This window comes from Peromyscus maniculatus, chromosome 22 (assembly GCF_049852395.1).
Source record: "Peromyscus maniculatus bairdii isolate BWxNUB_F1_BW_parent chromosome 22, HU_Pman_BW_mat_3.1, whole genome shotgun sequence".
In the NCBI taxonomy this organism is placed as follows: domain Eukaryota; kingdom Metazoa; phylum Chordata; class Mammalia; order Rodentia; family Cricetidae; genus Peromyscus; species Peromyscus maniculatus.
Genome location: NC_134873.1, coordinates 3,848,545 through 3,876,362, shown reverse-complemented (window position 1 = coordinate 3,876,362; position 27,818 = coordinate 3,848,545). Strand labels below are relative to the sequence as shown.

The 27,818-nt window shown below is 61.7% G+C and overlaps 1 protein-coding gene across 18 annotated transcripts; it reads right to left on the bottom strand.

Moving 5' to 3' along the window:
* Positions 1 to 671: 671 nt before the first annotated feature.
* Tcf3 (transcription factor 3) lies at positions 672 to 27,818 on the bottom strand. Of its 18 annotated transcripts, none has more exons than XM_076559419.1 (19): positions 27,678 to 27,818; positions 24,753 to 24,884; positions 21,648 to 21,720; positions 13,813 to 13,886; positions 13,616 to 13,694; positions 12,580 to 12,647; positions 12,017 to 12,149; positions 11,398 to 11,450; positions 9,909 to 10,011; positions 9,674 to 9,831; positions 9,437 to 9,566; positions 9,021 to 9,079; positions 8,848 to 8,926; positions 8,173 to 8,246; positions 7,576 to 7,731; positions 7,377 to 7,503; positions 5,183 to 5,315; positions 1,493 to 1,719; positions 672 to 1,358 (listed from the first exon to the last, which is right to left on the bottom strand). In XM_076559419.1, the coding sequence occupies exons 2-19, from the start codon at positions 24,822 to 24,824 to the stop codon at positions 1,216 to 1,218; spliced, it is 1,941 nt and encodes a 646-aa protein (XP_076415534.1). In that variant the 5' UTR covers positions 24,825 to 24,884; positions 27,678 to 27,818; the 3' UTR covers positions 672 to 1,215. The 18 variants fall into 18 exon arrangements, with proteins under 18 accessions (XP_076415534.1, XP_015852400.1, XP_006978234.1 ...); XM_015996914.3 differs by lacking the exons at positions 1,493 to 1,719; positions 27,678 to 27,818 and adding exons at positions 4,769 to 5,004; positions 27,142 to 27,482 and having other exon boundaries at positions 9,021 to 9,082; XM_006978172.4 differs by lacking the exons at positions 1,493 to 1,719; positions 27,678 to 27,818 and adding exons at positions 4,769 to 5,004; positions 27,142 to 27,482 and having other exon boundaries at positions 7,576 to 7,734; positions 11,398 to 11,447.

Here is a 27,818-nt window from a genome sequence, read left to right as displayed (position 1 = left end):
GAGCAGCTGGGTACACCTGGGGGGGGGGCTCTCCTGACTGGACCCTAACCCGGGCCACACCTTCCGGCGGCAGCCCACACAAGGAGGAAGCGTTTGCTCCCCGCCTGCTTGCCGCTCTGGCTGGCCGGCTCATCTGCCCTGCGGCTGAGGCTTCCTTCACTGGTGTGGGAGCCCACCCCCCAGATTCCGGTGCAGACTGAGAGCAGCAGTTCCCCAGGAATCCTCGAGGCCTCCAGCGCTGGACTGGGGCTGCTGAGACCCGCTGGAGGACTGAGAACTGCTGAACTAGGACTACCCAGATTACAGCCCTTAAGCCACGCTAACGCCCCAACCCACTACGTTAATTATCTATCTATATATATCCACTCCACCAATTCTGTCCCTTTAGAGACCCTACAACTTGTTACCCAAACGTTCAGGGCAGTGAGAAAAAAGGAGCATTAAGTCCAAGCCCCACGGGGACAACTCGCCACCTTTCGAGAGGGGCAGACTGCGGTTTGGCTGTGAGCACGTGCCGGGCACAAGCAGGCTCTGGGCTCGTGGGAATAGGGAGGGGACACCGGACATCCAGACTCTGTGCCAGGCACTAGGCAGGGTGACCCTTAGATCAACACTGGGTCTTTTGAATGCTACTTTAATAACCTCGTAGACCACGAAATATGACACTGAGCTCTAGAAACAGCAACAGACAGGAGACTTTTATACAAAAATTTGTTGCTTACAAAACATACGCAAAAGAAAGCTAAAAAAAAATAACAATAAGACACGGAAGGCCTCGTTCTTGCTAAGTTTTGTCTACATTAAAAAAAAATCTGATAACTAATGTTCTTTTATTCTCCTTAAAAAAAATACGCTTAGGCACGATGTGCTGGTGGCTCTGAACCAGAAGCCAGTCCCCGGCCGCCCCTTGCCAGGGTGCGGCCCGACTCTTCCACAGTTAAGGCATCTTTTTTCTTTTCTGAAAAGTGAGCATGCTGCTTTTGTTTCCAGTTTCCGTTAATCGAAGGGGTGCTCCCCTCAGCTTGGTTACTGGGGCCAGGACACGGCTGCCCGGAGCCCCAAGGCCCCGAAGCGTTCCTGGAGCCTCGCCGCCGACATGATGAGCCGGAGCCCTCTTCCGCGCCTCGCTGGAGACCCGCTCACCCAGGACCGTCCTGGCGCACCCTGGACGCAGAGTGCAGTGGTCCCTGGTCCCACGGAGACCCATGGGACGGCTCACAGGTGCCCGGGCGGGTTGTGGGCCTCACCCAGGCCAGGGTGGGCAGCCGACAGCGCCAGCTGGGGATCTCCGACCACGCCGGACACCTTCTCCTCCTCCCGCCGCTTCAAGCAGGCCGCTTTGGGGTTCAGGTTACGCTCTGGGGGGAGTGGGGGAGGAGAGCGCGGTGGGAGACGGTCCCCGGGTGGGGACAGGGAGGGTTGGGACTGTGCCGAGGCTACCCCCGGCCAGCAACAGGCCGGGGCAGAGCAGGATGGGGCGGGCGCGGCCTACCTCGCACCTGCTGCTCCAGGCCCAGGATAACCTGCACGGCCTGCTGCAGGATCAGCAGCTTGGTCTGCGCCTTGTCCGACTTGAGGTGCAGCTGGCACATGCGCCCCAGCTCCCGGAAGGCCTCGTTAATGTCCCGCACGCGCACCCGCTCCCGCGCGTTATTGGCCATGCGCCTCTCCCGGTCCCTCAGGTCCTTCTCCTCCAGGGACAGCACCTCGTCCGTACTGCTGGGTCACAGCACCAGGCCTCCGTCAGGGCGGCCGGGCTGTCGCGTGCTATGTGCTAACGTGTGCGGTGACAGTGTGGGGGGCATGGGCGTGAGGGACGCTCTTCAGTGTGGCCGGCGCCCTGTGCCGGCGACACCCGCTAAGGGCGGGATCTGTCTGTGTGTGTGTCCTTAGACCCATGTCTCCGGGAGGCCGGGTGGTCGGTCCCTCGGGGAAGGACAGAGGCCTCACTGTGCCCTGACACGTGTGGGGGAGGTGCCTTACAGGGCAGGGGGTTCTTAGCTGTCCCTGCTCGTGGCTCTGGGTGACAGGACTCAGGGCTGGGCTGCCCCGCAAGGCTGAGGCCTGGACCGAGCCAGGGCTGGTGAGAGCCAACGGCCTCAGGCCTGAGCCCCGCGCCCCAGAGCCCCGGCCACCTCAGGCCGGGCCACTGTCTCCTCCACTGACGGACGCCCGTGCAGTGGCTGCAGAGGACCGACCACGAGGCTGAGACCCTGTCCCTGCTCCGGCCTGAGGCTTCCTGACAGGAAGCACACACTGGCACGGGCCCCTCACCCTGTGCTGAACCTGTGCCTCAGTCTCCCCCCGGGGGGAGCAGGTGGCAGTCAAAACCCTGGCACCCAGGCTGTGAAGGCCTTTGCCACTCATGTCCCCTGCTGCCCTCGGACGGACCAGATCCCTCTGGGTGGCGGCGGTGGCCCCAGACCTCAGGACAAGCGCACAGACCAAACTGCATGTGGGCACCAGAGGCTGTGTGCCCAACGGACCCTCTTCTTCCCTCGAGGCCACGGAGGGCCCGATGGGACAAAAGGCCCCGGGGTGGCGGTGCGGCCAGCCCTGTCCCCGGGGCGGCAGGTGCGAGGTGAGGGGCGGCGTGTGGCAAGCAGGGGTCAGCCAGGGGAGAGCACAGCGTGAAAGACAGAGAGCAGATGAGGCGGACGCGTGGGCCCAGCGTGGGCCGCGCAATCTGCCGCCACAGACAGAGACCCTGGAGCCAAGGAGACAGGGGCGGCTGGGCAGAGGCCACCATGCTGCAGGAGAGAAAGGTTACCGGCGGGCGGGCGGGCCAGGGTGGGCGGGCGGGTGCAGGCGAAGGAAGCAGGCGGGGTAGGTCCAAGCTGTAGCCTCCCTCACCGGCCCTGGGCAGGTGGATGAACACCATCAGGGATGGGGAAACTGAGTCAGGGAAGATGCTCTCAGAGGGGTGGGTCGGGGCCCTGACAAGGTGAAGAGTGACGGTGGTCCCCACACCAGCTGGCACCTCTGGGCTCCTGGGTGGGGACACTGGCCCCTAACGGCCAGGCTCCGGGATAAGGACAGGCAAGCAGGAGCCGGGGGACGATGGGGCAGTCGGGGCCGAAGTCGTCAGGCGTGGAGCCAGGGTGCGGAGTCCGGGCCTGTCCGAGGTGGCCCTCAAGGCCAGGAGGTGGGCAGTCAGTCAGTCGGGGGCCGACCCTCCAGGGAAGGGGGCAGGCAGTGGGGGACCGTCGCCCGGATGGCCGGCCGAGGGGACTCCCTGTGAGGGGGTCAGTGCAGGGACAGAGTGCAGGGCGGCGTCTGTGGGACAGTCAGGGTGGATGGCTGCCGCCGCCATCGGGGAAATCGGCGTGGGAAACAGCCATGTGAGGGGAGGGCTGGAGAGACAGTCGGGGTGAGGACAGCGGGGTGAGGACAGCGGGGTGAGGACGGCCGGGGTGAGGACAGCCGGGGTGAGGACGGCTGGGGTGAGGACAGGGTGAGGACAGCGGGGTGAGGACAGGGTGAGGACAGCGGGGTGAGGACAGACGGGGTGAAGACAGCTGAGGTGTGGACAGCGGGGTGAGGACAGCCGGGGTGTGGACAGCGGGGTGAGGACAGCTGAGGTGTGGACGGGGTGACTGTGGACACCAGTCAGTGTAGGGAGCAGCTGGTGTGGGAGAGCTGTGATGTCAGTGGGGGAGTCGGGAATCGCCAGTACAGGGTCACGGTGTGGACAGGGCCAGGCGGTGGAGATGGGGGTCACTGTGTGGACGGGGTCACTGTGTGGACGGGGTCACTGTGTGGACGTGGTCAGTGTGTGTGGACATGGTCTCTGTGTGCGGACATGGTCTCTATGTGTGGACATGGTCTCTGTGTGCGGACATGGTCACTGTGTGTGGACGTGGTCACTGTGTGCGGACATGGTCACTGTGGACGTGGTCACTGTGTGGACGGGGTCACTGTGGACGTGGTCTCTGTGTGTGGACGTGGTCACTGTGTGCGGACGGGGTCACTGTGGATGTGCTCTCTGTGTGCGGACATGGTCATTGTGTGGACGTGGTCACTGTGTGCGGACGGGGTCACTGTGGACGTGGTCACTGTGCGGACGTGGTCACTGTGTGTGGACGGGTCACTGTGTGCGGACGTGGTCACTGTGTGCAGACGTGGTCCCTGTGTGAACGTGGTCACTGTGTGCGGACATGGTCACTGTGTGGACGGGGTCACTGTGTGCGGACGGGGTCACTGTGGACGTGGTCACTGTGCGGACGTGGTCACTGTGTGTGGACGGGTCACTGTGTGCGGACGTGGTCACTGTGTGCAGACGTGGTCCCTGTGTGAACGTGGTCACTGTGTGCGGACATGGTCACTGTGTGGACGTGGTCACTGTGTGCGGACGGGGTCACTGTGGACATGGTCCCTGTGTGGACATGGTCACTGTGTGTGGACATGGTCACTGTGGACGTGGTCAGTGTGTGTGGACGTGGTCAGTGTGTGTGGACGTGGTCAGTGTGTGCGGACGGGGTCAGTGTGTGCGGACGGGGTCACTGTGTACGGACGGGGTCACTGTGTGTGGACGGGGTCACTGTGTGTGGACGGGGTCACTGTGTGTGGACGTGGTCACTGTGGACGTGGTCTCTGTGTGCGGACGGGTCGAGGTCGAGGGCAGCAGTGTGGGAGCGGAGCATGGCCGTCAGTTCAGGAGGTCAGGACAGGGAGCAGCGGGCGCGGGGTGCTCGGGGAGGCGGGTCCCCGCTCTGGCGGGCAGCGGGGAGGGGGAGGCGGAGGCGCGGGCCGCGGGCCGCCCACTGACCTCGCACCTGCTGCTCCAGGCTGAGGATGACGGCCACGGCCTGGTGCAGGATGAGCAGTTTGGTCTGCGGCTTCTCGCTGCTGAGGTGCAGCTGGCACATGCGGCCCAGCTCCTTAAAGGCCTCATTGATGTCGCGGACGCGCAGGCGCTCGCGGGCGTTATTGGCCACCCGGCGCTCCTTCTCCCGCTCGGCCTTCTGCTCTGGGGGGAGAAGGTCGTCCTCGTCCTCGTCTGGGCTATGGGGGAGGGGGGCCGGGGCCAGAGGGAGACAGTGAGCTGGCGAGGCGGCCTGGGGGGCCTCCCGGGGTCTGTGTGCACATGTCACGTGTGTCACGTGTGTGCACGTGTGTGTGCGCCTGTGGCGTGTGATGCGTGTGTGCGTGCATGCGTGACCCGAGGGGAGGGGGTTGGCACCTGGTGCGCGTGCGTGGGGCCTTCAGGTCCTTCTTGTCCTCCTCGGCGTCGGCCACGGACGCGTTCTCCTCGTCGTCTTTCTCCTCTCGCTTGATCTCACTGGCGCCTGCCGCGGCACCCGCCCTCCCGAGTCCTGGAAGAAGCGGGGGATGAGGGGGGCAGCGGCCACCAAGCTGCCCTGGGGGTCCCTGGCCAGGGTGCAGCCTCATTGGTGGGGGAGATAAAGAAAGATGAAAAAAACGAACGAGGCCCCCAGGACCGCTGCCCCAGGCCACGACTGGAGGCGCTCCCTCCGCACTCGGGGCCGGCCTGACCCCCAGCAGGACTGGGATCCGGCCTCCGCACCCAGGGCCAGCCTGACGCCCAGCAGGACTGGGATCCGGCCTCCGCACCCAGGGCCAGCCTGACGCCCAGCAGGACTGGGATCCGGCCTCCGCACCCAGGGCCGGCCTGACGCCCAGCAGGACTGGGATCCGGCCTCCGCACCCAGGGCCGGCCTGACGCCCAGCAGGACTGGGATCCGGCCTCCGCACCCAGGGCCGGCCTGACGCCCAGCAGGACTGGGATCCGGCCTCCGCACCCAGGGCCAGCCTGACGCCCAGCAGGACTGGGATCCGGCCTCCGCACCCAGGGCCGGCCTGACGCCCAGCAGGACTGGGATCCGGCCTAGGATCCGGCCTCCGCACAGGGCGGCTGGGGACAGACTGGGGACAGACACACACACTGTTTGAAGACTGCACCTTCACAGCTCTGACGGGCGGGAGACAAACCCTGCTGTCAATTCTGGGGCAGGGAATGAGCTGTGGACCGCGACAGGAGGAGCGGGTACCCATCGCCCCAGCCCGTGGGGGTGGGTGGAGGAGCAGGGATCACAAGTTCAAAACCCCCGTTACACAGTGAGGTGTCTAAAAGAAAACACTAAACCCCAACGCTGACGCGGTGGCACATGCCAGCACCCCAGCCCTTGGAGGCCTCAGAAAGAGACCGCAAGTTCAAGGTCATCTCAGCTACACACAACGCCGGGTGAGAAGCAACCTGGGGATCAACGGGCCAGCTTGGGAGGCGCCGCGGGGGAACTTGGAAAAGACCGTTCACAGCTGACACTCGGATGGACTGGGCCCCTCCTGCAGGACGTCACCCCTGGCCGCCCACTCCATACCCACACAGCCCTGAACACCGCCAACGGCGTCCCTAAGGCCACCAGGAGGCACCTGTGAACTCCAGGGGGGACACTTCTGTCCTGCACTGGCCGCATGCTCCCGCAGCCCACAGGCCCTGCACGCTGGCCCGCCACAGCCTCCCCCCCCCCCATGCCCCTTGCTCTCTCCTAGGCTCCGCCGGCCCGGGGCCTCGCACAGGCCGCACCTTCCTGCCGGAGCCTCCTCCTGTAACCTCCAGACTCAGCATCACCGCCACCCGAGACACCGTCCCATTTCCCTTCCACACTCGCCCTAAACTACAGCCCGCTGGCCCTAATGTCCCCGAAAACGGCTGTAGGGAGGGGAGCGGTCCCCGCCACCCTGCTGACCTCCACCGTGGGAACCGCGCCTGTCCCAGGCCCGCATCTGAGAAGCAGGCTCCCCGCCGGGAATCAGCCTGGCCCTGCTGGGACCCCAGTGTCCCCAACTGAATCAGAACACAGCAGCCCCAAGCTTTCGGGCTACAGTGAGGGTCTCCAGTCAGACCACTGACTGCTCTTGGCCCCTCGGTGGCAGGTGGCAGTCCGTGTGCGCCCGTGTGCGGGTGTTTGCACATGTGGGCACACACATGCACACGCACATAGGGATAAGGACAGAGAGCAGAGAAAGACGTCCATCAAGTGCCCTGTTCTTGTCACTTAACCCCGCCCCCAGACAACTGTCGCCGAATCCAGAGCTCGCTGTTTTACCGCTAAGCTGGGTGTCCCCCACTCCACCCCTCTGTGGCTCCTCAGAGATGGCTTACGAGGTGCACACTCAGGCTCTCACGTGAAAAGCACCCACCGAACAACGGCCCCAACACTGTGGCTTTTAGTTTTGAGGCCTAGGCTTCAGGAACCCGGCCGGGGCTTGCCAACTGCAGTTCCCGGGCGCAGGAGGCGCAGGAGGCGCAGGAGGCCAGGCACACAGCCCCGTGCATGCAGCTCAGGTGTGCGCGCTTCAGCAGCTAAGCATGGCTGCGCCGCCCCTCCGGCCCCCCTCCCGCCGGGACGTACCACTGTAAGAGTCAGAGGGCCGCTGCGAGAGGTCGGGGAGCGAGCTGGGCTGGCTGGGGAGGCTGGCATGGTTATGCAAAAGGCTGGCGCCACTGGCGAGTCCATCCTCGGGGTGGCTTCCACTGACCTACGGAGGAGAGACGTCAGGGTGGCCAGAGCCGCTATGAGCCACCCACCCCTACCCCAGGCTGACACTCACCAGGCCCGCATGCCGCCCGCCCAGTGGCATGGGGCCTGCGAAGCTCGTGGCCAGTGCCCCGTGGCCAGGCAAAAGTCCGTGGAGATCGCTGGCGGTGCCCACGGCGTGGCTGCGGAGGACATGGATGGCCTCATCCAAGCGATCCTCCATCTTGCTCTGCTGTGAGTGTGGGCAGAGAAGGCGCTGAGGGCACACACACACTGCACACAGGGTCTCCCTCTGTGGCCCAGGCTGAAGTCAAACCTGTCATCCCCCTGCCTCACTCCTGAAGACGCTTTAACTCCTCCTAACCCTCTCGCCTCCACCTCCTGAGTAGAGGGACAGGTGGACACACCACAGCCAAGATCTGAGGTGCCAGCGAGGCCTGCACACACGCCCGGTGAGCACCCTGCCCACCGCGCCCCGGCCCGGCAGCAGGTCCCTTCTGTCCCCGCCCCTCCTGAAGACCCGAGCTTCCCAAGGCTCAGCCACCGCCTCTCTCGAAGCTGCCCCTCTGACGCTGAGTCGACCTCTCTCCCTGATGGGCTCCGTACTCCGATTCTGCGGTACCGGCATTGACCGGCACTTGGTGCCTGGCCAGCAGGGAAGGACACTCACCAGGCCATGGAGACCCCCATCGTAGCTGGGAGATAAGGCACTGGGCGCTCCTGCCCGGGGCCACTGTGATGTCCCTGGAGGGGAAGGAAAGGCATGAAGGAGGACGGGCGTTGGGGACAGGGAAGGAGCGAGACCCACAGCTGGACGCCCTCAGGGACGCCCTCAGCCACGCAGACACCAGCTGCCGCTCCGTTTTCCAAGCCCACCTCCTCCTGACTGGGGAACACAACCCGACCCGAGGAGCCAGCCTCGACACAACAGCTTCCGGGTCCACGGCAGGGACCCCAGGGGCAGTTCCTCTCTGTCCTTCCACACCGAGGACCACAGCTCCGAACCCAGGCAAAGGGCGGGCCTTGAACTCTCAGAGACCCCCTGCCTCTGCCTCCCGAGCGTGGGATCAAGGTGTGCGCCACACCAGGCAGAGCAATCTCCCCAGACGTCCAGAGGCTTCCGGCTCCCACATCCCCCGGCCCTTGCCGATGCCCCGCCACCACCCACCCCGGGGTGGTGTGCCTCACCATCGCCCCGCCCCCGGCCAGCGATCGGGGTCTAACACTGGTCTGACAGGTCTCACCAGGAGCACCCCATGTCACCCCCATGGCACTACCTGGCCAGGGCTGCCAACTGGGGACAGCCCTGAGGTCACTCCGGTTCCCACGCCCATCCCATACACACCTGGCAGGCCCTGGGGTGAGCCCACAGGCGTCGAGGGGCTGGGCGAGAAATTATTGCTGGAGTGATCTGGGGAGTAGATCTGCAGTGGTGGGACAGAGGGACGGACGGGGTCAGGGCCACCACGAGGCCACCGGAGCCCCGCTCTGACACCACCGGCCCGGGCCCCTGCTCACCGAGGCCAGTGCCTTCCCAAGAGCGTCCCCTGAGCTGCTGGCTGTAGTCCCTCGGGCACCTGCTGGGGGAGACAGGTGAGCCCCGCGCTGGGAGCCTCCATCCCGCGAGCCGGATGGGACCTCCCCGTGATGACACCCACCTCCCCAGTGTCAGCACAGGCAGCAGTGACCAGTGTCCAAGTCTTGCCCAACACTGACGAACAAGGCTCCCTTTGCCTCAGTTTCCCCCAGAGTATAGTGGAAGGCCCACTTTTCATGGGGCCTGTTCCTAATATTCCAGGGCCAACCTGGGACGGTAAAAAGAGGAGCCCACGCCCTCCAGCTCTGGGGCCCAGCAGGTGTCCCATCTCCACGGAGCCCCGAGGCCCTTCCCTTGGCTCCCACCCAGGCCCAGGGAATCCTGAGTGTGACCTCACCCATGAGGCTGTCGGCCCCGCTCACAGGTGGCGTGTGGCCAGAGGTTCCCCCGTAAGTGCCAGAGGCGGCGGCGAAGCTGGACACAGCTGGGAGCGTGCCGTTGACCTCGGATCCATGCAGCTGGTAGCTCTGAGGGGACAAATGGACGAGGACCAGGGCGATGGGTGAGGAGGGGTGGGCAGGACCGGGCACGTGCCGGCACCACCCGGGCCCGCCCACACCACCACGGCACCTACCATGCGTTCCTGCTGCTGGAGGCCCCCAAAGGCACCGCTGCCCACAGAGCTGCTGCCCGGTGCAAGGGGCAGAGGGGACGAGGCATCACCCAACATGGGACCAAAGCCTGCCTGGCCGGGGGGACTCCAGAGCTCCGCCGGGGGGTGCAGGCTGCCGTCTGTGCGGAGGAGGACGGTGAGGCTGGGGACCTGGCTTTGCAGAGCCCCGCCCCCCCCCCTCCGGAGCCTCACGCACCTGCCACGTAGAAGGGGGAGGGGTAGGCGCTGCTGGGGGTCTTGGCGGAGGGGTAGGCGACCGTATCCCGGCCGTAGCTGTCACCCGAGCTGGGCGGGTACACCTGCAGGAGGGCTCGGTCAGGAGGGGGGCACGCGCTCCCCAGCCCCACCCTTCGGAACGCCTCCCCGCCTGCGGTCAGGAATGCCCGACCCAGGCCCGAGGATCTGAGGCGCTGGTGACCTCACTTCCCTCCACCGCCTCTTACAGACCGCGTCTGCCTCTCGGGAACACCGTGGCCTGCCTCCACATAGCAAACTCCTAGTGAATGCACAAAGCCCCATCTCCAGTGCCCAGCTCTCGATTTTCCCTTGTCTAGCATCTGCGGGGCTGGAACCTCCCTGTCCCTCTGGGTAGACGGGATCCTAGGCGAGAGGCAGGGTCCCAGCCGAGCATCTGGGCCGGGCTCCCCCGCAGCATGGAAGGGGCAGAGGGCACCCAATGGCATCGACCCTGACCGGCTGGCACTGGCTGGAACTCTGACAGCTTAGAGAAACAGAGTGGGGGGGTCTACCACCAACGCCTGCCCTGGCACAGCACTCGGGAGGGGATCGGCTGCTCAGGCCTGCCCTGGCACAGCACTCGGGAGGGGATCAGCTGCTCAGGCCTGCCCTGGCACAGGACTCGGGAGGGGATCGGCTGCTCAGGCCTGCCCTGGCACAGCACTCGGGAGGGGATCGGCTGCTCAGGCCTGCCCTGGCACAGCACTCGGGAGGGGATCGGCTGCTCAGGCCTGCCCTGGTAGGGGAGCAGGCAGCAAGTCTAAGCTGGCTGCTGGGTTAACTTCCACCAAGCTGAACTGGGTTCTGCTGGTCATAGTCTCGGATCCCAGCTCCGCTCCCCCAGTGTGTTTCTGGGGAGCCCTGGTCTATGCCTCCACCACGGTACACACTAGTACAGACATCAGTGAGGACTGCAGGGTTCCAGGGACACAGAGGAAGCAAGGTGCACCGTGTGGCTCAGGCCACCCTAGAACTCATGACCTTACCTCCCCAGGGCTGGGGGAGGCCGCCAGCCCGGAGAATCCAGCACACTGCCTTTCCTAATGTGATTAAATCACAGGCGCATGGCGCCGTGAACCTCCGAGGGCCAGCCACCATCTGCCAGGATGGGCAACCAGCCAAACGCCAAGCCGGTGGGCGGGGCGGGGCCACTTCCAGCCTTGGCAGGTGGGTGTGGCTGGGGAATAGGCGGGTCCTGGCTGCCCCAGCTCACAGGGCGCCCATCACCCACCACCACCACTGTTGAGAGGTTACAGCTACAAAAACCCACTCCTACAGCAAGCGGGAGTGAGGCGGACCTGAGGAAGGACTTCCCTGACGAAGGGGGGCATGCTCAGTTCACACACGTTCCCTCAAAGCCCGGTCACCCACGGGATGTGGCCACAGCTCCTGGCATGGAAACCCCACCAAGCCAGAGACGGTAGGCTCCAGGCCTGACCCATACTCACGGAGGAGGGAAGACCAGGCGGGACCTTCCGGACTTTCTTGGGCTGCGTATCTGCTGGGAACAATAGCAGGAGGAAGGTCGTCTGCCCACCGCCCTCTCCACATACCCTCATGGGGACCCTACTGCAGTCAGGGGCCTCATGAACGCAGCCACGAAAACCTGGCTCCCAGCCTGGTTGAGGTGACGCACACCTTTAATCCCGGCACTCGGGAGGCAGAGGCAAGTGAATTTCTGACCTCGAGGCCAGCCTGGGCTACAGAGTGAGTTCCAGGACAATCAGGGCTACAGAGAGAAACCCTGTCTCAGAAAACAAATCTAAAGACCCAGGGTCCCACCCACGGGGCTCCAGGACCGCGATGCGAGAAAACACAGGGGGACCCCTGCACAGAGGAACCTGGGGGTCAGGACAGCCCAGCAGACCTCTCCCAGGCCACCCCCCCAGCAATGCCGGGGCAGCAGCCCCAGGGCCCGCACACCCTGTGGATGCAGATCTAGGCACCTACTGGGAGGCCCGCACTGCAAGTGTGCCGCCAGCCCATCACCTCCCAGGGGCTGGCACCCCTGTGGCCACCGAGGCTCCGCGGCCCCCAGCCCAGGCGTCAGTCTCCGCCCCAACTCACCTAGGCCACCGTCTGCAGCCCTCCGCCGAGGGTTGCCGGAGTATGAGGGGTAATACTGGGAGCCGCTCTTGACACCCGATGGGGACAGGGGCCCGGGGCTGCTGAGGCCCAGCTCTCCTGGCAGGAAGCCAGCCTGGAGGATGAGGACACCAGGAAGCTGGGGCTGATGTCTAGATCCAGGCCGATCCCCGTCTGGGGACCCTACCAGCTGTGGAGATCAGCGCCACAAGAGCAGGCCAGGGCTGGGCCAGGTCCCCAAGCCTCGCTGCTGCACAGTGCCCAGGATGCACCCTCTCACCCGGGGGCACAGAGGCCCATGCTGGGGCCTGCCCCATGGAAGCAGGGGAGACAGGGCTTTGAGCACCATGTCTGGATGCTGCCCAGATCTGCTCCTCACGTGGGGTGGGGCTACTGAGCGGCTCGGGACTTGGGAGGTGACATGAACGTGACAATCTTTGGTGCACAGCCTGGTCCCCTTAACAACTGCAGGGCCCCTGGTACAGTCTCAGCCCCAAGGGTCATCTCGGAGGTCGGGCCACCTCCGCCCTTCTGCCTCAGTTTACCTGACTCAGGGCACCAACACTGGTATCTCTCCCGAAGGCGGCATAGGTGCTCCGCTCACTGCCCTTGCCTGCAAGGGACAGAAGGAGGTCACCAGAGACCCCAGGAGGGCCCCTCAGACGGTGGGGGTCACAGCGGCCTCTGGCCAGGGTCCTGCCTGGCCAGGCCCAGCTGCTCAGTCCCCTGGACACAGAACAGGGGACAAGGGGACCCTACCAACTGGGACCAACTGACCTGCATGCTCTTCTGTTACTTTGTCTGAGTTATTATTTTATGTGCATGAGTGTTTTGCCTGCACGTATGTCTGCACACATGTGTGCCTGGAAGAGGGCATCAGATTCTTTGGGATCAGCGTTATGGTTGCTGTGAGCCACCATGGGCCTGCCTGGACTGAACCTGGGTTCTCTGCAAGAGCACCAAGCGCTCTTAACTGCTGAGCTGTCTCTCCTGCCCTGATTTGTTTTGAGACAGGGGCTCACGTAGCCCAGGCTAGCCCTAACTTCCTAATCGTCCTGCTTCAGCCTCCGGAGTGGCTGGATTCTGAAGGCTGTTGACCCTGTCAGCCCTCAGAGCTCACGGGGTCCACCCTGGGGAACGGGAGCAGGGCGTTGGTTTTGGGGGGAGAGGACAGGCTGGACCGGACACAGCTGGCCTCTGTGGGAACTGCTCTGTGGCCCTGTCAGGCAGGACACCCGAGGAAGAGGCCGGAGAAGGAAGCCCAAAAGGGAACATGCACCTGACAACGGCAGAGGCCACTCTGGGCCACTCTGGAAGGAGCCGGGGTCAGCGCTGACCAGTTCCGGACTCTAGAACACATCAACCTTCATGGTTTCTCAGGCCTTCTGACCCTGCCTGTCAGTCCCCCATTCCCCACGGAAGCAGGTTCACGACCATCCATGCGGGAAGTGGCATCTGGCACATGGCCTGCCTCGATGCCCAGGCCGGGCAGAGGCCAGGGCTTCCGGTGTGCTGTCTGGAGTTCCTCTATGCCGCTGTGCCCCGAGGCCCTCCTGGGCTCACCGCGGCGGCCACACTCACCTCCCAGCCCCGGTCCCAGGAAGGTGGCAGAAGACAGGCTGCTGTGGGACTCACTGAAGTGGGCGCCTTCGCTGTACGTCTGGGGAGACAGGCAGGGGAGACCCCAGGGGCTGAGCGCAGCTGTCCCAGAGGCCGACCAGAGGCCGTCTCCTCACCCCCTGCCCGGGAAAGGAGACCCAGGGGCCCGGGCGTCTCACCCGGCTGGGATCGAAGGAAGAGCTGTTCTGATCACTGCTGCCCCAGGGGCCTGAGCTGGGTCGGTCCTCAAGTCCTGGAGGAGGCAAAGAGAAGCCTAGCCCAGCTTCCAGGGGACCCGGAAGGCTTCAGGATCCCTCCTGCACCCAGCAATAAGGCCAGGCGTTTCCAGCCACAGCCCGGGACTCTGTTCCCACAAAGGCCGCTGCAGCTCAGTCATGTGGCCTCCAGCTGTCTGGGGCCGACTTCTACTCATCTGTCAAAACCTCTGCTGCTGTGCCCACTCTGTCCCATGGCCAGGCCTCTTGGTTAGGCCTATGTCTGCTCATGCAGGACTGGGCATCTGAGTCAGACATGGTGACTTCAGAAGGGTCTTCAGAAGTAGGGTCTCCCTTGGCAGGGGGCCCCCACTGGGGAGGCTGACTCTTGGATGGGGACAGAGGAGCACCTGGCGTGGGCTCCTGCAGCCCCAGAGGAAGGTCAGTGGTGTATATGGTAAGACGGGCTAAGCAGCCCGGAGAGCAGAGGACCTTGTCCTGGGGGGCGGGGTAAAGCAGGGCCGGGCCCTTATCTCCCCCAACACTCCTCTCGGCCGCCAACGGCCTCTGCCCCAGAACAGCCTCCACCTGCAGCAAATCCGCTCCTTCCTGGCACCCCGGGCCGGCCCTATGCACAGGGACCCCAGGGGCCAACCTTGATTCCACCCCCATACTGGCTACACGACCATGCTGTGTGCCTCAGTTTCCCTGTTGTAAAACTGCACCACCAAGCAGGCGCAGGACTGAAGCGTCCACGTCCACTTTCTAGATGGGGTGGGGGGCGCGGCGGGCTCCCTCCCCTCTGCACCCCACGCACCCCCTGCCACCCAGCTCCGCACCAGAAACTTTCAAACCCCAGAGACTTTATTACGAGGCTTTGTGTTCATCAACTGCTCCCTGGAGAATCGTGTTTAATTGTGGCCTAATTTACATAATTATGCATATTAATCTCCCGGCCTCATGAATATTCACCCCTCGATTACTCCTTCCTGTTTCCAGATAAAGTTCCAGTGTGTTGGCAGTGGGGGGCTGGGATGAAGCCCTGGGGGCTCCAGGGACCCCTCCAGCATCAGGTGCAGTCTGTGGGTGTCTACACCCCAAAACTTTTAGCTGTGCGTGGGGTAGGTAGGCAGGCAACACCCACATTGCTGTGGTCCCACTAACCCTCATTCAGCATAAACCCCAGGGGTATACAGAACGCCCTGGAAGCCCACAGCAGCCTGGGTGACCCCTGAACTCAGCAAAGAGTGTCCCATCCCCCAGAGCCTGGCACTGTTGAGGACTCCCCAAGACCTTCCAGCACAAATCTCGTTCCATTCTATAAATGACAAAACTCAGGAGGCCCCTCCCCCACCCCATTAATACAGTTATTAAAATCACCCCACTGATAAATTATGCATCTTAATAACCCCAACATGAATATTCATAGCAGTTTCACTTGCATACTAATTAAAACGGTCTAATAGAAGATGTTGGTGCCAGGCGCGCTCGCTCTCTCTCTCTCTCTCTCTCTTCACAATCTCTCCTCATGCCCCTCAAGGTGAAGCACCAGGAGACAGGCCCCTCCACCCAGAGCTTGGCTCAATCAAGCCCAGACAACTTAGGAGAAGGCCCACAGGGTTCTATTCTTCTGTGAGCATTGTTGACACTTCGGCCCCTGACTTGCTTTTATAAATAAAGTTTTACTGGTACAGGGCTCTCCTGTTCATGTGTTGTCTACAGCTGTATTCACAACAGGGTTCACATATTCGTTCTTAGGCCCATCACGGAGACGATCCCCTGCCCTGGTGTGGAGGACAACGTGGGAGCGCAGCTCACCAGGAGCAGCCCACAGTACGGTGGGACTCGGCGTGGCCCCGCACAATCTCCACAGGGGCTGGGGGACGTCAGCTCATGGCACCAGCTCCACGTGAGTCTTCTGATCAGGTACGTGGACCAACTCACCAACCCCAACCATCTCTCCTCACGTCCACAGACGACGTCAGCCCACGCGGCCGGGGTCGGGTCACATCCACCCAAGGTGGGCTGACACTGTCCCAAGCAAGCCTGACAAAGCTCTCACACAGAACCTGCCTTCCTCCCACCACCACCTCCACCCAGGACGACGGAGACAAAGGCATGAGAGCAAAAGAACAAAACGAGGGCTGGAGATGGCTCAGCGGTTAAGAGCACTCACTGGCTGTTCTTCCAGAGGTCCTGAGTTCGATTCCCAGCAGCCGCATGGTGGCTCAACACTGCAATTCCAGGTCCAGGAATTCCTAGGCCATTGCACTCACATATCCATATGCATACTCCCACACAGATAACACACACACACAAACACACATAATTGAATGAGTAAAAGTAAACAAAAAAACCAACAAAACAAAACAAAACAAAAAAAGAAAACAAATATGGCTGCATGACTAAGATGGCCGTGACACAAAGACAGAAAACTCAGCATAGAACAGCATATGTGAGAATTCTGGGCGGAGCTCCACCCTGACCACGCCCCCAGCCCCTCACTGGGGATTCTAGGCGGGGCTCCACCCTGACCACGCCCCCAGCCCTCACTGGGGGGATTATGGGCGGGGCTCCACCCTGACCACGCCCCCAGCCCTCACTGGGGGGATTATGGGCGGGGCTCCACCCTGACCACGCCCCCACTCTCTCTTCAAAGTCAGGCCTTGGGCTGAGGGCAGACTAGGTGGTTTGCATCTGCTTAGCATGCTTGAGGCCCTAGACTCCATCTTCACACACCCACTAATAATCAAAAGTATTAGTGAACACATGGATCCTAAACTCAGGGAAAGAAAGATAAGAACTTTTAAAAGAGGAATTAAGATAAAAGTGGAAAGGAGTTGATGGCAAATATCGATTCTTCTCCAAGAAGATCCCACGGTAAGATCAATACAACAGATCCAGGAGGGTCAAGGACAAAGGGACAGAGGCAGGAAGGCAGCCTTACAGACAGACAGACAGACAGACAGACAGACAGACAGACGACAGCCTTACAGGCAGCCGTGGACCATCAGAAACCTGACTGGAACAGACGGCTGTTCTGAGGAGTGGGGCTCACATAGCCAGGCTGGCCTGGAACTCACAACCCTCCCTGCCCCCTCCTGAGTGCTGGGATGACACAGTGGGCCAGTGGGGGGGCCAGGGCACAGCCTCTGAGTGGGAATGGCTGATCCTCGAAGGACTGGCTGGCGACAGGGACCAGGCTGGGTCAGTGAGAGGGCACTCAGGGCAGGCTTGGCTGGCCAATCAGATCAGGGGATTCCAGAAAGTGAGGGGCAGCAGGGGTGAGCAGATGCTGGGGAGATGGCCTTACCAGGATGTCCTCACCACGGAAGCATGAGGACCTGAGCTCGAGCCACAGAACCCACCCACAGTGCTACACACACTCGGGACCCCGGCACTGGCGGGGCAGACAGGAAGATCCCCGAGACCCAGTGGCCGGCCAGCTTAGCTGGATAGGGGAGCGCCAGATATTAAGGTACTGTTTCAAAAACCACAGTGGCGCCGGGCAGTGGAGGCGCAGGCCTTTAATCCCAGCACTCCAAGGCAGAGGCAGGAGGATGTCTGTGAGTTCCGGGACAGCCAGGGCTACAGAGAAACTCAGTCTCAAAGAAGAAAAAAAAAACAAAAAACCAAACCAAAACAAAAACCACCACCACCAACAACAACAACAAAAAGAAAGCAGGTTGGATAGCCATGGAGAGCAACATCCAGCCAGGAAGCAGCGCCCTCCACGGCCTCTGCCTCAGCCCCAGCTCCAGGTTCCTGCCCCAGTGTCCTCATGATGGACTGTGACGTATAAGCCAGACAGACACTGTCCCCTCCAAGCTGGTTCTGGTCACCATGTCCCAGCGACAGAAAGCACACTGGGATTCTCTAAGAAGACTCTCTATGACACTGGTCAGCCACTGTTGTTTGAGACAGGGTTTCTCTGTGCAGACCTGGCTGTCCTGGATCTCACTCCGTAGACCAGGCTGGCCTCGAACTCAGATCCGCCTGCCTGTGCCTCCCGCGTGCTGGGATTCAGGCGTGGTCACCCACTCTGGCCTGAAAGAGTTCTGAGCTTGATCCAGACAGATCCAAAGGCTTACGTAGGGCTGACACAGCACAGGACAGAACCCACGCTGTCCACGGGCTGTGGCACCTGCCCTGGGTACCGTCTCTGGAAACACCAGCCAACACCACAGTTGGGAGGAGCTGGGAAGGCAGGCTGTTGTGGGATACTCGTACACCGTGTGAAGATGTGCTGACGGGATTGGTGGAATAAAAAGCTGACCAGTCCATAGCTAGGCAGGAGGTAGAGGCGGGACTTCCCGGGAGAAGAGGAGGAATGTGGGCCAGAGGAGACAGGGAGGGGAGGTACGAGATGGAAGAGAGGTAATGCCACGTGATGGAGCATAGATCAGTAGAAACTGGTTAATTGAAGTTATAAGGGCTATTGGGAACAAGCCCAAGCTATCAGCAGAGCTTTCACAGTAAGAAGTCTCCATGCCATTATTTGGGAGCTGGCAGGCGGGGACAGAAACACTCATTACAGAAGGCTGCCTGCTTAGGGACGGTAACAGACTGAACTTGGCGGAGAAGAGCAGAAACAATTACGGGGTGTAGAGAGGCAACCCAGCGAAACAGGAGGGGACCCCCCAAAATGTAACACCGAAGCCCACACTGACCTCCAATTTGTTATCTAGCTGACAATGACCTGAACTGCTTATCCCTCCCCATCACCCAGTGCTGGGGTGACGGGGTACCACCACGTTCTCGTGCTCCCGGGGTGGAACCCAGGGCCTGTGTGTGCAAGGTGGCTGCCACGTTCTCGTGCTCCCGGGGTGGAACCCAGGGCCTGTGTGTGCAAGGTGGCCGCCACACCCTCCAGCCACAACCCTGGTCCCAGCCTTCTCATACTTCTACGTTCAGAGCTTATTTTAAAAACTAGTAAAGGCTGTGTATGTGACTCAGCACAGAATGCTTCTGTTTGTTTGTTTTGAGACAGGATCTCACTCTGTAGCCCTGGCTAACCTGGAACTCGGAGATCCCCCTGCCTCTGTCTCCCCACTGATAGGATTGAAGGGGTGCACCACTGTGTGGCAGCAACTGAATTCTCGCCTTCCATTCTGGAAACTCCTGATCCAGTCCCCAGTCGGCAAATAAAACAAACATAAAATCGACCCCCTCCGCCAGACAGCTGACTCAGCAGTTCCCAGCATGGGCTGCTGACCTTGCAGAGGCCCCAGGCCCAGTTCCCAGCACCCACATGCAGCCATCTGTGACTCCAGCTCCAGGGGATCTGACACCCTCTTCTGGTCACCACAGGCACGGGGCATGCACGTGACGTACAGACACACATGCAGACAGGACACCCACACACGTAAAATAAACCAACAAACCCCAGAAAGCCACTCAGAGGAGAAAATCTCTCGGAGACGTTTCAAACAACCCCAGAACCCCCCTGCATTGTTTCTGTTGTCTGTGACTCAACCTCCCCTGCTCTGGCGATGAGAAGGCCGGAGAAGCCTTCCTATGTCAAGTGTGACCACACACCAACACGGGCTGTGTAGGGTGGGGTACAGGGCAGCCCTGTTCAGTTAGAAGGGAACCCAAGTTTCAGCCTCCTGACCATTTCCACAGGTGTGACCACTGCATCCACATTCTGCACCTGTGAGGACCCGGAACTCCAAGAACGTCACCCAAAGTTATCATGTAACACACAGTGCTTTAGAAATGGAGGTCGTAATTGTTCTTAAGACGTGGTGGCCTCACTACGGTGCCCTGGAAACCTGGAGTCCCCTGTGTAGACCAGGCTGCCTTCTGCCTCGTGAGGGAGTGCTGGGATTCAAGGTGTGCACCTCCACATGTGGCCAGAGATGTAACTTTTCAAGTTGCTCCAGCGTGATAAAGGGAAGGAGATGTCGACGGAACAGACAGCTTGGACAGGTCTCGGAGGAACCACGCTGAGCTCGAGGCACGGGTCTCACCAGATGGCAGACCACAAGGACTCCATCTATGCAGTAGCAGCGGGGTCAGGGATGTGAGGGAGAAAGAGATCAGAACCAGAGCCCCTTCCTACGTACAGAGCGCCTGTGTATAGCGCAAGTCACGTATCACACAGGCTCCCTTGTGAAGAGAGAGTGTGGTCAACACAAGTCGTGAGGTGGAGGCTGGTTCACACCACAGAGACGGCCATGCAGGCGCCACGCTGGGGCTGGCACTCAGATCTATGTAGACAGCCATGCGGGAGCCACGCTGGGGCTGGCACTCAGATCTATGTAGACGGCCATGGGGGCGCCACGCTGGGGCTGGCACTCAGGATCTACGTACACGGCCATGCGGGGCGCCACACTGGGGCTGGCACTCAGGATCTACTTTTATGAGTTCTCACCCCTCTCCTGAGACTTGAAGAGTAACTTCAAACTGAAACATTATCAAGAAAAAACCTTCATCAAATGCAGGAGGGCTCAAGCCGCAGCAGGCTCCTCACCGTGAGACTGGCAGACCTCTGACCCCTAGCTCCCACCCACGGCTGGAGCACTGTGCCAGCCTTCCTCGGTCCTGCGTTCTCCTGGCATTGTCCCAGAGTGGCAGACCCAGCCCTCCCTGGACTGGCAGCGCTAAGGGGACCTGCAGTATGTACACACGCGCACACACACACACACACACACACACACACACACACACACACACACACACACACACACACACCCGCATGCACCTTGATCTCCAAGGATAGGATAAACATCCTCTCTGCAACCCAGATCGACAGAAGTGCTGTCCCCTCAACGGTGACATGGCTCATGTGGTCTCTATGCCGAGGTCTTTGGGCTCTAGACGTACACCACCGTGAGGACCACCCAACAGTGTCTCCAGGCCAGTCCCAGAGCTCCAAGGCCACATACTAGGCTTCTTAGGGAGCGAACCCGAGCCTGGTTCCCGAGGGCCCAGGGGCATGGGTGAGGGCAGGTCTGGAGAGTGAGATGAGCTGGGCAGAAACCGTAAAAGCCAGTGGGGATGTTCCCAGGCCCCACCCGGGCCAGGCTTGCAGGAAGAGCCGGGCAGGCTGCGCCATCCCACGGAGCCACCTCCAGGCCCCGAAGCAGGCCTTGTCGATGAGGGCAAAGGGTCTGGAGAGCCATGCTGCTCCCGGGACAGCCCTCTCCACCCACCCTCACGGTGGCTGCCAACCTGACCTCTCCCCTCTGCTATGGCCGGAAGCCGGGGCACTGTGGATTGGGGGCTGCTTCCGGGGTGATGGGAGCCTGCGGGGATTTCCAGGCCCTCAGGAGTGCCCAGATGGCCCTGCATCCACTTCCTCAGGCCGAGGGGAAGACCAGCAGGGCAGGGACTGATGGCCTTGCTTTTGGGTGGGGCGAGGAAGAGCCACCCACACCAGCTCCCCAAATGTTCCCTCCGCACAGCCCAGAAAGACCCTCGTTTCACAAAAGCCCGCGAACTGCGACCCCATCCATGTCCTCTCGGATCCACGAGGTATTCCTCCTTCGAGACCTCACAAGTCCTGGGTTCTAGGAAGCCCCTGGCCACTGCGGTCCCTGTCCCAGGCTAGACCATGTTTATACCAAACACCTAATACCTGTTCAAAATGTAATCAGTCGGGGAGGCCGGGCCACACCGTGGGCCTCATCGTTGGCACAGACAAGACACAGAGGCCTGGGTTCCAGTCAGCCCAACTCAACGGGCTCTAGAACGACCACACTCTGGTGGGGCACCCGATGCCACTGTCCATGGGGACCACACCAGACAGATCTCCACTCGGTCCTCACAAACACACCCGTGCCCCTCGATCCTACCTGAGCCTGAAAACTGGGTCCCAGCCAGGGAGGCAGGCCGGCCCTTCCCGTTGGCCACAGGGAGCGGGAACATCTGTGAGGACAGAGGAGAGCGGTAAGTGTCGCGGCAGAGCTGGGTAGAAGGGGCGTCCAGCTAAAGACTTGCTCTTCTGAGGCTGGGCGCACCACAGAGCTCTGTGGTCGGGGCGACCCTGCGGCAGGACATGCTTGGAAGGAGACCGCACCCTCAAGTCGGCAACTGAAAGAACTCTAGGTTAACGGGGTGGGGGTGGGGGAAGGGAGGACGGGGCCACGGGACGGACGGTGGCCCACTTGCTAGAGGGTATGACTTAACAATGTGTTTTGTGTGTCAACAACCTCGGGGGTCATTTCTCAGGAGCCCCATTTGGTTTTTGAGACAGGGTCTCTCTGTAGCCCAGGCTGGCCTCGAACTCACAGGGATCCATCTGCCTCTGCCTGCTCAGTGCTGGGGTTAAAGGTGCAGGGACATCTTGCCTCTCGAGACACCGTCTCTCTGTTCTGCAGCTTGCCAAGCAGGCATGCTGGCTGCCAGAGCTCCCCAGTGCCGGGGTTACAGGTGCGTGCCCCCCTTTTTACATGGGTGCTGGGTGGGAGCAGTATACCAACCCAGCCATCTCCCCTGCCCTGACTCTGTTTCTGAGACAACAGGCTCTCCGTTGCCCAGGCTGGCCCTGAATTTATGATCCTCCTGCCTCAGCTTCAGGAGCGCTGGATGACAGGGCTATGCCACAGTGCCCGAAAGCATCTGCTCTGGAGGGGGCGTTTCCTCCACCCCAGCCCGACGACCACATGCTTCTGTTCAACGGTGGCCGGGCCATCCCCCTGTGTCCAAACATTCCCACCCCATGGAGGGCCCCCCTTGTCTGAGTGGTTCACTCACGGGCACCATGGAGGACCAGAAGACACACACTGCCAAGTGTGGCCCTGCCCCAACTAAGGGGAAACTGAGGCTGTCATCCCGGCACTCGGGAAGCGGAGCAGGATGATGTCATCTAAGGTCCTCCTTGGCTACGTAGGGAGTCAGAGACCACGTGAGACCTTTTCTCAAAGCAAAAAGGCGAAGGGACTGAGGCGCTAGGTGGCGGAGCCGGGCATGTGTGTGGGGGTCGTAGAGGGAGCCTCTTCCGCACAGGGTGACCCCGCCACACCCACGCCCCCTCCCAGCTCTCCTGTGTCCAGTGCTAAGTCTCTGCAGAGTAAAGGGCAGAGGTACAGCCACCTCCCGACCAGGCGCCAGCTCTCACCTGCGTGGCCCGGGTGACAAGAGCGGTGGAGGGCCCCACGCCACCCACACTGTCCTCTGAACCCCCGCAGACAACCAGGCAGTGGCAGTGCAGACCCACAGCAGGACTGGTGCAGGGCCACCGTCCCTGCCCCTCGTACAGAAGGAGGAGCAGCGGCAGGCACGTGGCTCCATCTGGGGCCAGCACAAGCTAAAGAGTGAGACCCCATCTCAAAACATGGAAGAGAGGCGCAGGGCCGGGAGACGGCTCAGCGGTTAGCACACTGGCTGCTCTTCCAGAGGACCCGGGTTCGGTTCCCAGCACCCACATGGTGCCTCATAATTATCCAGAACTCTAGTTCCAAGGGATCCGATGCCCTCTTCTGACCTCCTAGGGCACCAGGCATAAACATGGTACGTGCACGCGCACACACGCATGCACACACGCGTGGGCACACACCCCACCAAAAAAAAAAAAAAAAAAAAAAAAGAGTGAAGAATGGACACTGGACAAGGTGGTACACAGGCCCTGTCTTCCCGACATTCGGATGCAGGAGGATCAAGAGTTCAAGACCAGCCTGGGCTACATGAGACCCTAGCTCAGAAACAAAACCCTGACCAAGGACTCCCCCCCACCTTGGCCACACAAGGTCCGCCGGGGGAGGTGAGCCCTGCCTGCTTCCCCCTCAGCCTCCCCTCTGGACCCCGGGATGCTCTCTGGCCTAAATCAGGGGAAACCCTGGGCCTTTGGACTGAAGAGGAGGCGGCCCAGAGGCTTGGGGTGTTCCCATGGGTCCAACAGGGCTGAGCTGCACCCCCGAGCGGTGTGTTCCGGGCCACTAGGCCGTGACCTGTCAGTTTAACAATAACAAAAAAAAAAAAAATCAAAAAAACAAGCGGGCTGGGGCCTCTGCCTACTCAGCCAGGGAGGCAAAAATAAGAGGGACCTTAAAAATACCCACAGGGCCTCCCGGACCTCGGGGGCTCCATCCCCTGGGCCGCATTTCCGCAGGCTGGCGAGCGGGTGCTGTTTCGGTGTGGGCACCCTTGTTTTTGGCCGAATTCTGTGGCCTGGGTGCCTTGTGGGTCGGAGCAGGGGAATTCAGACCGGAAGTCGCCCTAGGAGCTTTCAGGGCTCAGTAGTACTTCTACTTCTGGGGGTGGGGCTGGGATTGCCAGAATCCACAGAGCTTAGAAAACCGCGCCGGTTCCCTCCCCCCCCCCCCAATAGCCACAAGGGTGCCCACTGCACAGATGGGTGAGCTGAGGGTCCTAGCTGTGGAGATGCCCACCAGGAGACCCTCACCTGCCCTGCACAACCTCTCGGGCACTCACAGAGCTGAAGAACAGGCAGGAAACTGACCACCTCTCCCCCCCAGGGCGGACGATATGCTAATAGAGCAGGGCTGCTGAAAGCCTTTGGGGGGCAGGGGGGGGACGGGGAGCAGTCGGAGGAGTGACCGACAGGGGAGGGTAAGTCACAAGCGCTCCAGAGGTGGTGGCTTTTCTCTCTGAGGTCCCCAGCATGGGTCAGCACAGTCTGGGACCTCATTCTCACCACCTGTAACTTTGAGGGTGACTTTCCTGACTAGACAGCCAAGGCCACCAGCCCCCCACAGCCACATGGGGCTTGTGCGGTGAGCGTGCCGGGGGAGGGGCTGGAGCCCTGAATAGCCCTTCCCTCTCTGGGAAGCAGTAGGTGGGCCCACTTCTTTGGCGGGTGTCACCATACCCACGGGGGATTCCATTCCTCCATTCCCACTTCTGCCGGGGAGCTGGGGGCTCCACTTGGGCAGAACCTGCCAGCCTGGAGGCAGGGGGCAGGCGCTGGGGGGGCGGGCAGGTGCCGGGCGGCGGCTCACCATGCTGAAGTCCAGGAGATCACTCAGCTCTTTGTCGGAGCCCACGGGTGCCATCCTCTGAGACTGGTTCATCGTCCGGCCAGGGCAGCAGGCGTAGGAACTGGGGTGTGTTCCCCAGGCCTAGAGACAGCCCTGTGTGGTGGGACAGGGGAGACAGAGAGGTCTAAGAGCACAGACAAGCAGGGATTACAGGCAAGGGTCTGGGCTCTGTGGGGCCCTGGAGGGAGGAGGCAGGGAGCCTGGGGTTTGGGGGATCCCCGGTAGACCCTTCCCTAGAGCAAACAGGGAATTTTGACAATAGAGAGGGGGTACACACATATGAACTCTCTCCATTCCCAAAGGACCACGAGAGCACCAAGTTGCACATTTTAAACCAGTGTTGGGGGTTGGGGGGGGGCAGGGATACTCGCTGTCAACCCCCTGGGGTGGCCTGTCCATGGGTCCTTTCCAGGAGAGCCATGGCCCAGGCTCTGCCTCCTCCAAACGAATTTGGTGGAACCTTCCCACTCAGCATGTCACAGAACACTCAAAACCCTGGTCACCCCCAAATTCAAAGCAATACAAACTCCTAACTTCAAGACTTCATGGGTGGAACAGATGCTTTGCCTGGACCCACACATTCTCCCTCTCACCCCTGAAACCTAACCTCATGCAGAAAAGTTAAAAAACAAAACAAAACCAAGCAGCCTGTCTTATTGTCAGGATATATCCGGGAATTATCCGGAGCGAAGTTTGAAAACATCCTTTTACCAACATCACCCTGGGGGGGGGGTCCCCAAGACCTGGGATTCCCCTTCAGGTCCCAGGGGCTCTGCTCCACCAGCGGGGGAGGGGATCCACCTGCCAGGCCGCATCCCCCCCCACCCAGGGGAAGAGAGGAAAGCCTAGCCGGCCACTCTCCAGGGTTCCCCAGAAAGAAGAGAAGGGTAGGGAGGCCTGAGAAACCACAGGGTCGGGAAGGAGGTTCTGGGGTTGAGGGAGGACCCATGCCCAGAAGCTCAAGGACCCCAACTCTTTTGTTCCCCAACTCAGACACGGGGTGGGAAACAAACGCCCACAGCACCCCTCCCCCGCGGTTTCTTTTCTTTTTATCCTTTTCGGAGGACGTGTGAAACTGACTTTTTTTTTTCTTCTAAGTTGTACAAAACCACACTTTTTTTTTTTTGTGGGGTTCTTGAAACCGACTTTTCTAGGTACCCCCTAGGGGGTCAGGGGTGCCACAGACACTGTGGGGAGGGGGAGGAGTGGGGCAACCGGAGACTTCTTGGATTGTTGGGAGGGAAGCAGAATTGGGGACAACCCTCCCTTCCCTCCCTCCCCCACTCTGGCAGCGAGTGCGGGAGGGAGGGGAGAGGCTGGAAGCTCTCTGAGGCTCGAAGGCAGGCCACCACCGTGTCCCAAACCCAGGGCTGTGCCGCGCCCCACATTAACACGGAGCAGATGTTCCCATCTTGGGGTCCCCACGTCTCCGCACCTTCCCTGTACCCAGGGGTCCCTTTCTTGTAACAGACAAAAGAACCTGTTCTTTTTCCCCTCCGAACTCTAGCTTGAACTAGGGGGCCCCTTCCCGAGTGGGTCGGGGGGATGCGTCTCCCACGATGCCCAGGAGTTGGGGAACCCCTGGCTAATGAAGTGAAAAGATTGTCCTCACTCTTCCCTCCAAACTCCAACTCGGACGGAGGGCTGGGGGGCCTTTCTGGCTGAGGGTGGGTGGGAAAGGGACACCTCCCTCAAAACCCCCAAGAGTTAGGGAACCCCCAGGTCGTGGAGTGCGGGGATGACCCTCACCCCTCCAAACTCCAGCCAGGATCAAGGAGATACCTCCTCGAGTGAAGGGGTGGAGGTCGGCGGTAAGGGGACACCTCCCCTAAGACACCCACGAGTTGGGGCCCCCTTAGACGATGAAATGAGTAGATGGTCCGCTCTCTTCCCTCCAAACTCCAGCTCCGATCACGGGGAGCCCCCTCCCCGAGGCTGGGGATTGAGGGTAGGCGGTAAGGGAACACCTTCCCCAAGGTCTCCAGGAGTTAGAGTGCCCCTATCTGATGAAGTTGGGTGACCGTCCAAAGAGAACCATCACAAAAGAGGCCTGGGCAAAGTTTGCTCCCAAGTGCGCGCGTCCCCTCCACGTCGCCCCCCTCTCCAGGCGCGCAAAGTTGAAGGCAGAGAACAATGCGCCGCCGGGCCCGGGGCCCTGTGCAAGGGGGACGCGTGCAACCCTCCCCTGGGGGCTCACCCCATCCCCAGCCACGCCGCGGACCCGAGAGAGACCCGGAGGCAACTTTTTTTTTTCCATGCACTAAGCAGAGAAGAAGGGGGGGGTCCCCACCGTGCGCGCGTCCCCGTACGCTCCACGCGCGCGCCCGGGGGCCCCTCCGCGTGCGCTCACCTGCTGGGCGGGGGCATGCACCGGGCGCACCGGGGCTCCCTGCTGCCCACCGCCCTCGGGGACCCCGGGGACAAAAGGGTGGCGGGCGCGTCCCCGAGGGTCGCGCGTGGGCGGCGGGAACGCGCAGGGCTCGGGGGCGCGCGTCCTTCCTCCTGCTCCTCCTCCTCCCCACTCGCGTTCGCGGCGCCTGGCCCCACTCGGGCGTCTCGCAGAGCAGGCCCCGCGGGAAGGGACTGCAGCAGAGGCGGCGGCGCGCGGCGGTGGCCCGCGGTGGCCCGCTACGCCCGCAGCCGCCGGCGCTGCCTCATCTTCCTGCGGCGGGAGACATGTTCCGCCCCCCCACCCCGCCCCGCGCCGCCCGCGGAAGCCACGCCCCCGGGAAGCCACGCCCCCGTCCTCAGAAAGCCACCTCCCCTAAGTCGCCGCGGCCGCGCCCCGACCGGATGCGCTCCACGGATCCCTCCACCGCCTCTTGCGGCGACCCTAACACACGCCACCTCACCACCGCCCACTGCCAGAACCCCCACAGATATTACCATGGCACCCAGAGTCAACCAGCATCTAATGCTAAAGTGCTTCCGGCGGAGATATTAGCTGTCAATCAAGCCGCGGCGAAGCCTCAGGGACTATCTGCCTACGCGGCGGGATACACGCCCTGAGCAAAGCGTCCGTGACGC

What these genes read in the sequence shown, in the direction of transcription:
- Tcf3 (XM_015996911.3), bottom strand. Translation starts at nt 24,824, where the DNA reads ATGAACCAGTCTCAGAGGATGGCACCCGTGGGCTCCGACAAAGAGCTG. An exon ending in CCTGGGACCGGGGCTGGGAG is followed by an intron (nt 12,648 to 13,615) that starts GTGAGTGTGGCC and finishes TGTCCCTTGCAG; the next exon opens with GCAAGGGCAGTGAGCGGAGC. An exon ending in CTCACCCCAGGGCCTGCCAG is followed by an intron (nt 8,247 to 8,847) that starts GTGTGTATGGGA and finishes CTTCCCCTCCAG; the next exon opens with GGACATCACAGTGGCCCCGG.